Here is an 11,193-nt window from a genome sequence, read left to right as displayed (position 1 = left end):
GCCCCCACAATCATTTTGTCATCAATTTCTCTCAGCCAATCATCAGTCATTTGTGTAAGTGCTGTGCTTGTTGAGTGTCCTTCTCTGTATTAATGCTCTGTATGCATACTGAAAGTCTGTTTACTGTTTTGTTTACTGTGAAATAGCATTGTATCTGGTCAAACACAATTTATTCCAGAAGTTTACTAAGGGTTGGTAACAGGCTGATTGGTTGGCTATTTGAGKCAGTAAAGTGGGCTTTACTATTCTTGGGTAGCGGAATGACTTTAGCTTCCCTCCAGGCCTGAGGGCACACACTTAAATTGAAGATGTGGCAAATAGGAGTGGCAATATCGTCCGCTATTATCCTCTGTAACGTCATCCCGACAGTGACCGTACGTACATATCCCAACCAGAAGCCATGGATTACAGGCAACATCCGCGCTGAGCTAAAGGCTAGAGATGCCGATTTTAATGGGCGGGACATTAATCTGGACGCTTATACGAAACCCTGCTATGCCCACAGGCAAAGCGTAAATACAGGACTAAGATTGAATCCTKCTACACTGGCTCTGATGCTCGTAGGACGTTTCAGGGCTTGCAAACTATTAGGAACTACAAAGGGAAACCCAGCCATGAGCTGRCCAGTGACGCGAGCCTACCAGACGAGCTAAGTGCCTTTTATGCCCGCTTCGAGGCAAGCAACACTGAAACATGCATGAGAGCACKAGCTGTTCTGGATGACTGTGGGATCGCACTCTCCGTAACCGATGTGAGCAAAACCTTTAAACAGGTCAACATTCACAAGGTTGTGGGGCCAGACAGAATACCAGAGCGTGTACTCAGAGCATGCGCGGACCAACTGGCAAGTGTCATTACTGACATTTTCATTCTTCGTAGTCTGTAATACCAACATGTTTCAAGCAAACCATCATAGTCCCTGTGCCCAAGAATGCTAGGATAACCTGCCTAAATGACTACCGCCCAGTAGCACTCACATCGGTAGCCATGAAGTGKTTTGAAAGGCTGGTCATGGCTCACATCCATACCATCATTCCAGAAACCCTAGACCCACTCCAATTCGCATACCAACCCAACAGATCCACAGATGACGCAATCTTAATCACACTCCACACTACCCTTTCCCACCTGGACAAAAGGATCACCTATGTGAGAATGCTGTTCTTTGACTACAGCTCAGCATTCAACACCATAGTGCCCACAAAGCTCATCACTAAGCTAAGGACCCTGGGACTAAACACCTCCCTCTGCAACTGGATCCTGGACTTCCTGGTGGGCCGCCCACAAGTGGTAAGGGTAGGCAACAACACATCTGCCCTCAACACGGGGGCCCCTCAAGGGTGTGTGCTTAGTCCCCTCCTGTACTCCCTTGTTCACCCACAATGGCCAGGCATGACTTCAACACCATTAAGTTTGCTGATGAAACAACAGTGGTTGCCATATTAAGACAATGATAAACAGCCTATAGGGATGAGGTCAGAGACCTGGCAGTGTTGGTGCCAGGACAACAAAAGTAGATGATCGTGGACTACAGGAATAGGAGGGCCGAACTGGCCCATTACATCAACGGGCTTAGTGAGCAGGTTGAGAGTTTTCAAGTTCCTTGGTGTCCACATCCACCAACAAACTATCATGGTCCAAAGATACCAAGACAGTCATTTAGAGGCACGACAAAACCTATTCCCCCTCACGAGAGTGAAAAGATTTGACATGGTCCCCAATCCTCAAAAGTTATACAGCTGACAATCGAGAGCAAAGTCCTATCCGGTTGCATCACCGCCTGGTAAGGCAACTGTTAGGCATCTAACCATAAGGCGCTACAGAGGGTAGTGCGTACGGCCCAATACATCACTGACTGGGCCAACTTCTACCATCCAACCTCTATACTACAGTGTCAATTTGGGCCCAAAAAATGGTCAAAGACTCCAGTCACCCAAGACATATAAGCAGTCGTGCATAGTTACTTCATATAATGATTATATTAGCTTCATATAATGTCATATATATTAGCTTCTATATAACATCAACTTCATATACATACCAGTGGAAAAGTTTGGACACACCTTCTCATTCAAGGGTTTTTCTTTATTTCTACATTGTAGAATATATAATGAAGACATCAAAACTTTAGAAATAACATATATGGAATCATGTAGCAACCAAGAAAAGTGTTCAACAAATCAAATATATTTGAGATTATTTAAAGTACCACCCTTTCCTTGATGACAGCTTTAGGCTCCTCTTGGCATTCTCTAACCAGCTTCATGAGTTAGTTCACCTGGAATGCATTTTCAAATTAACAGGTGTGGCTCCGTAAAAGTTAATTTGTGAATTTTCTTCCTTCTTCAATCGTTAGCCTATCATTGTGTTGTGACAAAAGTAGTGAAAGAAACCAAGTCTATATTATGGCAAGAACAGCTCAAATAAGCAAAGAGAAACGACAGTCCATCAATTAACTTTAAGATATGAAGGTCAGTCCAATTTGGAAAATGTAAGAACTTTGAAAGTTTTTCAAGTGCAGTTGCAAAAACATCAAGCGTGTGATGAAACTGGCTCTCATGAGGATCGCCACAGGAAAGGAAGATTGATGGTTGATTCAGGCCAAAAGTCCAACTTCGTTTCCATCAGACCAGAGACATGTTTGTTTCTCATGTCTGAGAGTCTTTAAGGTGCCTTTTTGGTAAACCCAAAGAGGCTGTCATGTGCCTTTTATTGAGGAGTGGCTTCCGTTATGCCACTCTACAATAAAGCCTGATTGGTGAAGTGCTGAGAGAAGGTTGTCCTTCTGGTAGGTTCTCTCCATCCCACAAAGGAACTCTAGAGCTCTGTCAGAGTGACCATCGGTTCTTGGTCATCTCCCTGACCAAGCCTCCTCCCTCGATTGCTTCAGCTCTATGAAGAGCCTTGGCGAGTCAAAATTCTTCCATTAGGTAGGCACTGTGTTCTTGGGACTTCAATGCTGCATTTTTTTTAACCTTCACAGATCTGTGCCTCGCACAACCTGTCTCAATCTTTTACGGACAGTTCCTTCAACCTCATGGCTTGGTTTTTGCTCTGACATGCACTGTCAACTGTGGGACCTTATTTAGACAGGTGTGTGCCTTTCCAAACCATGTCCAATCAATAGAATTTACCACAGGTGGACTCCAATCAAGTTGTAGAAACATCTCAAGGATGATCAATGGAATCAGGATGCACCTGAGCTCAATTCTGTCTTAGCAAAAGGTCTGAATACTTATGTAAATAAGGTATTTCTGTTTTTTATTTGTAATGAATTTGCCAACATTTCTATAAACCAGTTTTTGCTTTGTCATCATAGGGTATTGTGTGTAGATTGCTTAGGAAAATGTTTTATTTAATCCATTTTAGAATAAGGCTGTAATGTAACAACATGTGGAAAAAGTCAAGGGGTCTGAATACTTTCCGAAGGCACTGTATCATATCACACTAGCTTCATATAACGTCAAATCAACTTCATTTAACTTTATCATAATAGCTTCACATGACTTCATATATCAACTTCATATAACTTTATCATAATAGCTTCATATGACATCATATCAACTTCATATAACTTTATCATAATAGCTTCATATCAAATCAACTTCATATAACTTTATCATAATAGCTTCATGTAACATTTTAACTTCAGAAAACTTAATTTCCTATCTACTTCATGAAACTTCCTATAACATTACCTCCATATACCTTCATATCATATTAACTACGTATAACTCCATCATATCGTACTACCTTCATATATAAGTTCATACCATATTATCTTCATATAATGTCATTTATCAATTTCATATAATGTCATATCAACTTTATATAACATCATATCATTCATGTAATGTCTTATATTAACTTCATATAACTTAACATCAAATCAACTTTCTTTAGCTCTGAAGTCATTCACTGAAATGGTTACATAATGAGGAGAAGTGATAATTCTTTATTTTATTGCAGAAAAGCTTCTGGCTTCCACTGTTCTTCCACGCTGCGAAGGAGAATGATATGCGTCTCACCTGAAGTTGAAGAAATCCAAAAAACAGATGATCATCTGGGAAAACTTGATTTTTTGCTTTGTCATTTGGCATTCACCTGTATTCACGGAACCATTCTCCAGTAGATATCTCACACCGATCGCATGGGGTGGCAGAACTTACATGGTTATTTGGGGTGGAGACTTTGGCTTGCACTGTAATTACTTCAACGGAGTGAGGACTGGTGCATTATTCGGCTTCTTCTCAGCTAAAATTGATTGTATTTATGAGAGCGAGGTAGGTTGGCATTCACAAATGGGACGTGGTGACCTTTCTATTTGGATTATCGTGGGCTGAAATTTGCGCTTTAATGGGACCAAAGTGTCATCGGGACAAGTGGTCGGACCTGTCTGGAGGTGCTCCTATAATAGATTCTCACAAAGTCCTCTGATCTTCAATTCTAGTACTTCCGACATGAAGTTTACTTTTAGCTTTACTGCATGAGTAGATTAGAGTGATTACCAAAGCTTGGTTGGGCGTAGCAATGGCGAGGGCTGTCTAACTTACATCCAACTTGACCCTCGTAGTAATTCCACCAATCTACTCTCAAGCTTGCTTCGGTCTAGCGTTAAGGATGGGGCCAAAATCTCAAACCTTCACAACTTTTAGTCTTTTGCCGTTCTGTGGGCTTCCTGTACTATTCCAAGTTCATATTGTTGAGTGATTTTGGTCAATATCTGCACGGCTTCCCGAATGTCCATTTTAATGAACGTTCGTACCCAAGTTTAAACAATTTAAAAGGCTAAGGCATCCGGGAATTTACTTATATTGGGACGTTGTATGTGTACCATTTTCTGATCCTTTCAGGGCATTCCCATTCCCCATCCTCGTATTTCATTGGATACCACAATTCTTGAGGAACATGTTGGATTCGCACACCCTGTTCCCTTCTTAATGCCAGACAACATTAAAGCTTTTATAATAAGGACTTATACTCCCTCGTATTGCTAACATATATCACCTTTTCTATCATGCCAATTTCGGCCATTCCCTGTCATTCATCTTGTCTTTCCTGTTACCACTTCCTTTCTGAATCATTTCGGCTTCTACTGTTACATTCCTTAACTGCCACTTTAGGCCTTCAACCTGTCCTTCCTGTTTCACCTGTACAATCTTCTCACCATTTCGGCATTCCTGTATTACTTAATGTTATTTAGGCATTCACTGTATTCACCTGTATTCACTGTACCTTCTTAATGATATTCAGAACTGAATTAGAAGGCGAGCATTCTTACTTATAGGATTTGAAATTTTACGGTCAGAATTATGGTGAACTTACACTTGAATGTCTTTTAAAACTTTATGTAGGGCGTTTGGCACCTGTAAACACATTATTATGACAATTTGGCCATTCCCCACGGGTTCGTGTCTTCACTGGCTATTCAACGCTGTACAGGGCCCTCTTTTTGACCCTTTAGACGTCCTTCCCTCTGTATTCATGTTTCCTGCCTACCTTCCTTAACCTGCTCAATCTCTAAGCTGGAGCAATTCACTGTAGAAATTAAACTTATGACGGATAAAAAAGGTTCAAGGAGCGGGCAACGTCATTCACCTGTAGATTATTACTGCCCATTAGTCATTCCATCTGTTATTCACCTGTATTCACTGTACATTAGTTAATGCTATTTGGCATTCACACATTGTCAATAATAAACAACATTTTATTTCATATAATTTTAATGATTCATTTACTTTTCAGACACTTTAAAAGCCATTCATGTTCATTATACTGTATCTCCGGATATATTTAATTACAAGCAGGTCTCAACACTGTTAAATTAGAGGCTTCTACTGATCATTTTGCATGCTTCTATTAGACACATAGTCATTTCAATAATCCAACATGATTCCGTAATAAATCATTTTAAAATTGTTATTGTTACAAGGAGCAATGATCCAAACATTATCGTGTAAATTTCTATGGTCACTGACTATTCCCCTGTACTTACTCCACTCTTTTAAACTCGACTTCCTTTCAGTTCAGTGGTTTACTTGCATCACCATTCAACCCAGGGTGTACCATATTATCTAATTCGGACCAAGTATGAAACCAGATTATTGGCATTTACCCCTGTATATCTTCCAGCTGTATTCAATACTGTAACAGCTCTACTTTAACTCAATGGAAACAACTTTTTTCATTAAAGAATTGTACAGGTCTGCATATAACATATTATTTGATTGATAAGGCGATATGGTTTCTTCACCTGCTATATTTTTTTGGAATAACCATTGTGCATTTATCTGCTCTTTGTGATATGTTATTACATTCACTGTAGGCATTATTCATGACTTTGGCATTCACCTGTATCCGATGTCATTTCACAAATCTGTTCACACATTCCCGATTTCAGAATCGATCAATGTTCAAGGCCTTCAACTCAGAAATGCACCGGAACAGGCATGCATATACAACTTGTTCTGATCATCTCAGATTACAGGACACCAACGGTCAGACATATCCAACCTGATAGTATACTATCTAATCCTTAAATGAAACAACCACTATATTGCTTGAGGAAATGCACATTTTACACTGTGCAGCAATCGAGATAACATTATAGGAACCTCATAAGGTGATATCTATGTGTATTTCTCCAGGACCAATAATTTAACTCAGATTTTATTTAAATGTTTTTATAGGGCGTAGTCTTACACACAACAAAATGGTGTTAAGCGGGTCTAAAACCTGTATTCCTATCCTGATCCTTCGGCTTCACCTGTCCTATCCTTACTGATCATGCATGTCACAGGCAACACCAGCCAGGAACCTCGCTTCCCCACTGTAGCCCTATAGCCTTCTGGCTAAATGGAGCCCATCCTACTCGGACCAGGGCATTTTCACCAACCACCCGACTTTTTCACATTCTGTCTTGTGAAACTGTATTCACCTGTACAATCATTACATTATGATAACGAGGTACTCAGGCTTCCCTGTAACTTCTTCTAATAGCACTATTGCTGTAATAGGCATTCACCTGATATGTATTCATCTCTGAATAGATGTACATTATAGGCATTCATCCTGCAATAGAATTCTTATCAAACCATCTCGTAGGACATTGTCACACTAGCTGTTACACAATTTACTAGTCGTCATTTACTGAACCTGGATCTTACAGGATCAATTGACCCATTTTTTTTTCCGATATAATATTGCAATTGCATCTAGATTTTTGTGTAATGTGTGCACAAAGATGAACAGTTTCAAATTTATTCTAATCTTTGCTGCGTATATGTCTTGTATTATAAACCAATTTCTATCAGTTGTAGTCGTGTGATATAAGTTTGTTTACAAATGATTGCGCTACAACAACTATCACCAATAATGCTTCTACTTCATTAAGTAACCCTTTCAGAGTAAATCTTCTCGTAGAGTTGTGCTCTGTGACTGTTGTCCTGTGTACTATGAATTACGCAAGATATAAACAAAGATGTCATCTGACACCGAGATCCGGGAAGATTACGTAAAAAGACCTTAGCAATAACCTTCTAAAGGACCAGGGGTGATAATTTTCCCTTTTGCCTGAAATCGTCATGATTATTTCAACGGCCTTGTACTCATTCTTGTGACTCAAGTAATCATAATGCGATATCTTATTAGTAACACTGGATAGAAACACCTCGATAGTTCATAAAAACGTTTTGGAAATTTTTTCTCTGAGCTAGAACAAAGTAATTTTGGACAGCATTTATCCTGAGCAGTGAAGTAGAATGCAGATGTCTATGGCTCGCTTTTCAAACGCTCATGGCCTAATACGATGGTCCTACCAAAACCGAAAAAAGACCAACCAATCCAATATTCTGATGTACACTATAAAAATTGAACAAAATGACAACGATGACTATTGTCTTCACCATTTCTCTTCTCAAAGTCAAATTCCAGCCAGATATTGACACAACCCAGCAAACAAAACACAATCTTCTTCTTGCAAGTCGGGCGCACTCAAGTCCAAATGGAGCGGTCAAGCAAAGAAATAGGTCTTATTTTCACGCTTCACACAGAACAAGATAAAAACACAAAATCTCCTCGGGACGTTCTGGACAACCAGAGGACGAGGCGTGTGAAGGTGTGTTTCGGGGTCCTAGGTGGCATGACATGGTATAAGGCAGAGCGTTGAAGCGAGCATAGACATCCCTTGCATTCTACTTCCTGGCCAGGAAAGTGCTGCAAATGACTGTGTCAACTCAGAGAAAAAATTAAACGTTTTAGAACTGAGGTTGTTTCTACCAATGGTCTAAAACATATGCTAGTACTAGCAAAATAGAGACAGGCCGTTTAAAAAATCATACGCTTTTCGCAAAAGTGAAAATAGTCACCCCTGTCCTTAAATGTATTTGGCTAAGGTGTATTAATCTTCGACTTCAAACTGTATTTATTCATATAAGACAACATCAAGCAACTCAGAGAAGATTACTGCTGAGGTTACTTTAATGAAGTCGAAGCCATATTTGTGATAGTGTTGTAGCCCACTCATTTGTACAACAAACTATTCACACACTAACTAAGAATTGTTTTAATACAAGACATATTTACCGCAATTAGAAAAACTGTTGATCTTTTGTGCAACATTTACACAAAATAGCAATGCAATTAAAAAACAAATCAGCACGTCCTAAAGGTCATACTTAATTGACACAGGCTGAATGCCTAACTGGTTCAATTAAGTATTCACAGGTGAATCAACCGCCCTACATACGTCCTACACCTGAATGCATTATTAGTATTGTATCAGGTGAATCTGTAATGATCATTAAGTAATTGACAGGGAAATGCCTAATGGAATCACTAGAGTGAATTTACAGTGAATGCCTAAATGGCATTAAGTAATTTGAACGGGAATGCTGAATGATCATTAGTAATTGCAAGGTGAAACATGCTAAATCGTATTAGATCCTCCAGTGATGAGCTACAGGGCAAGTACTATACAGGTGAATTGCTAATGATCATTAAGTATTGTACAGGTGAATTACATAATGGTCAATATCGATAATATTCAATACAGGTTGAATGCCTAAAGATCATTAAGTAATGTTACATGGTGATGGCACTAATGATATTATAATTAAGTGAACTACAGGTGCAAACAGTGAATGCCAACAGATGATCATTAAGTAATTGTACAGGTGCTGCCTAACGCATGACATTAGTTAATGTAGCAGGTGAACTGCTAAAATGATCATTAAGTATTTGTAACAGGTGGAATACAGGTGAATACACAGGTGAAATGCTAAATGCGCCTCATAAGCACCCTCCTGTACAGGTAATGCTAAAGATCATATAGTCCATTTCAGGTGCAAATACAGGTGAACAGGTAATGCCTAAAATGGGGAAAAAATCCCACAAATTAAGTAATTGTACAAGGTGAAGCCTAAATGACATTAAGTATTTTGGTACAGGTGACTGCTAAATGATCATTAACGTAATTGTCAGGTGCATCTAAACTGAATCATTCAGTAATTGTCGGTGAAATGCTAACTGCTATTAAGTAATTGTCAGGTGAATACAGGTGAATACAGGTGAAATGCCTAAACTGGTCAGTTACGTAATTCTACAGGTGCATGCCTAATGTATTAAAATTCTACAAGGTGAATGCCTAAATGATCCATAATAATTGTCCAGGTGACTACGGTGATGACAGTGAAGCCTAAATGGCATAAATTACAGGTGAATACAGGTGAATACAGGTGAATGCTAAATGGTCATACGATGTACAGGGTGAATGCCTAAATGATCATTAAGTAATCTGTACAGGTGATCCTGATGATCATTAGAATGTACGGTCATACAGGTGATACAGGTAATGCCTAATGATCAGTAATATTGACAGAGTGAAGGCCTACATGGTGTTAAGTAATTGTACAGCGTGACAGTAATACAGGTGAATGCCTAAATGGTCATTAAGTATCCTATAAGGAATACAGTGAATGCCTAAATGATCATTAAGTAATTGCTACAGGTGAACTAATATCATGGTAATGCAAGTGACAGGTGAATGCCTAAATGGTCATTAAGTAATTCTACAGGTGAATGCCTAAATGTCATAAGTAATTTACAGGTGAATGACTAAATGATCTTAAGTAAATGTGTACAGGTGAATGCTAAATGACTCATTAAGTAATTTTAACAGGTGATCGCCTGAAAGGTCAATTAAGATAATATTGACAGGTGAATGCCTAAATGATCATTAAGTAATTGTACAGGGACGTAATCAGGAGCCTAAATGTCATTAATTGTAATTGACAGAATACGTAAACAGGTGATGCCTATATGCTCATAATAATGACAGGTGAATGCCTAAATCGATCAATTAAGTATTTCGATATACAGGTGAATGCCTGAAATGGTCAATTAAGTAATTTACAGGGACATAAGTTGCCTAAATGGTCATTAGTAAATTCCTACAGGTAATCCTAATGATACATTAAAGTAATTGTACAGATCGAATACAGGTGAATCCTAGGATGAATATTACAGTGCATAAGCTAAAGCCTAAATGACAAAGCAAAATAAATTTCCAGATGATCACTGCTTTGGATTTCTTCAACTTCAGGTGAGACCAATCATTCTCCTTCGCAGCGGGGAAGAAGTGGAGCCAGAAGCTTTCTGCAATAAAATAAGAATTATACTTCTCCTCATTATGTAACCATTTCAGTGACATGACTTCAGAGCTAAAGAAAGTTGAATTTGATGTTAGTATATGAAGTTAATAAAACATACATGAATGATTAGTGATGTAATATAAAGTTGATATGACTAGTTAATGAAATTTGATGATATTGACATATATGAAGAAATTATGGTAGAACTTTAATATATGAAGGTAGTAGATATGATGGAGTTATACTATTAATATGAATATGGAGTAATGTTATGGAAGTTTCATGACGTAGATAGGCAAATATACGTTTCTGAGTTAAAATGTTACTGCAGCTATGAATAAGTTTGCATTTGATAAAGCTATTATGATAAAGTTGAGTATATCTGAAGTGATAGTATGTTATATGATAGCTATAGATGAAAGCTTTAGATTTGATTATATGAAGTCATGTGAAGCTATTTGATAAATTCAATGAAGTGATTGACGTTATACTAGTGATATGATACAGTGTTCGAAAGTATGCAGACCCCTGACTTTTCCTCATT

General features: G+C 38.5%; 1 protein-coding gene across 1 annotated transcript in view; it reads left to right on the top strand.

Annotated features, from left to right (window-relative positions):
* LOC112070994 (dendritic cell-specific transmembrane protein-like) overlaps positions 1-4,055 on the top strand; it is a 33,459-nt gene extending 29,404 nt beyond the window's left edge. The window contains exon 5 of the mRNA XM_070439204.1: positions 3,970-4,055. Coding sequence (XP_070295305.1) covers positions 3,970-4,032 — 63 coding nt within the window. The 3' untranslated portion in view covers positions 4,033-4,055. The remainder of the gene's footprint in view (positions 1-3,969) is intronic.
* The last annotated feature ends 7,138 nt before the right edge of the window (positions 4,056-11,193 follow it).

Source organism: Salvelinus sp. IW2-2015, unplaced genomic scaffold (assembly GCF_002910315.2).
Source record: "Salvelinus sp. IW2-2015 unplaced genomic scaffold, ASM291031v2 Un_scaffold1490, whole genome shotgun sequence".
Lineage (NCBI taxonomy): Eukaryota > Metazoa > Chordata > Actinopteri > Salmoniformes > Salmonidae > Salvelinus > Salvelinus sp. IW2-2015.
This window is presented reverse-complemented; position numbering and strand designations above follow the sequence as displayed.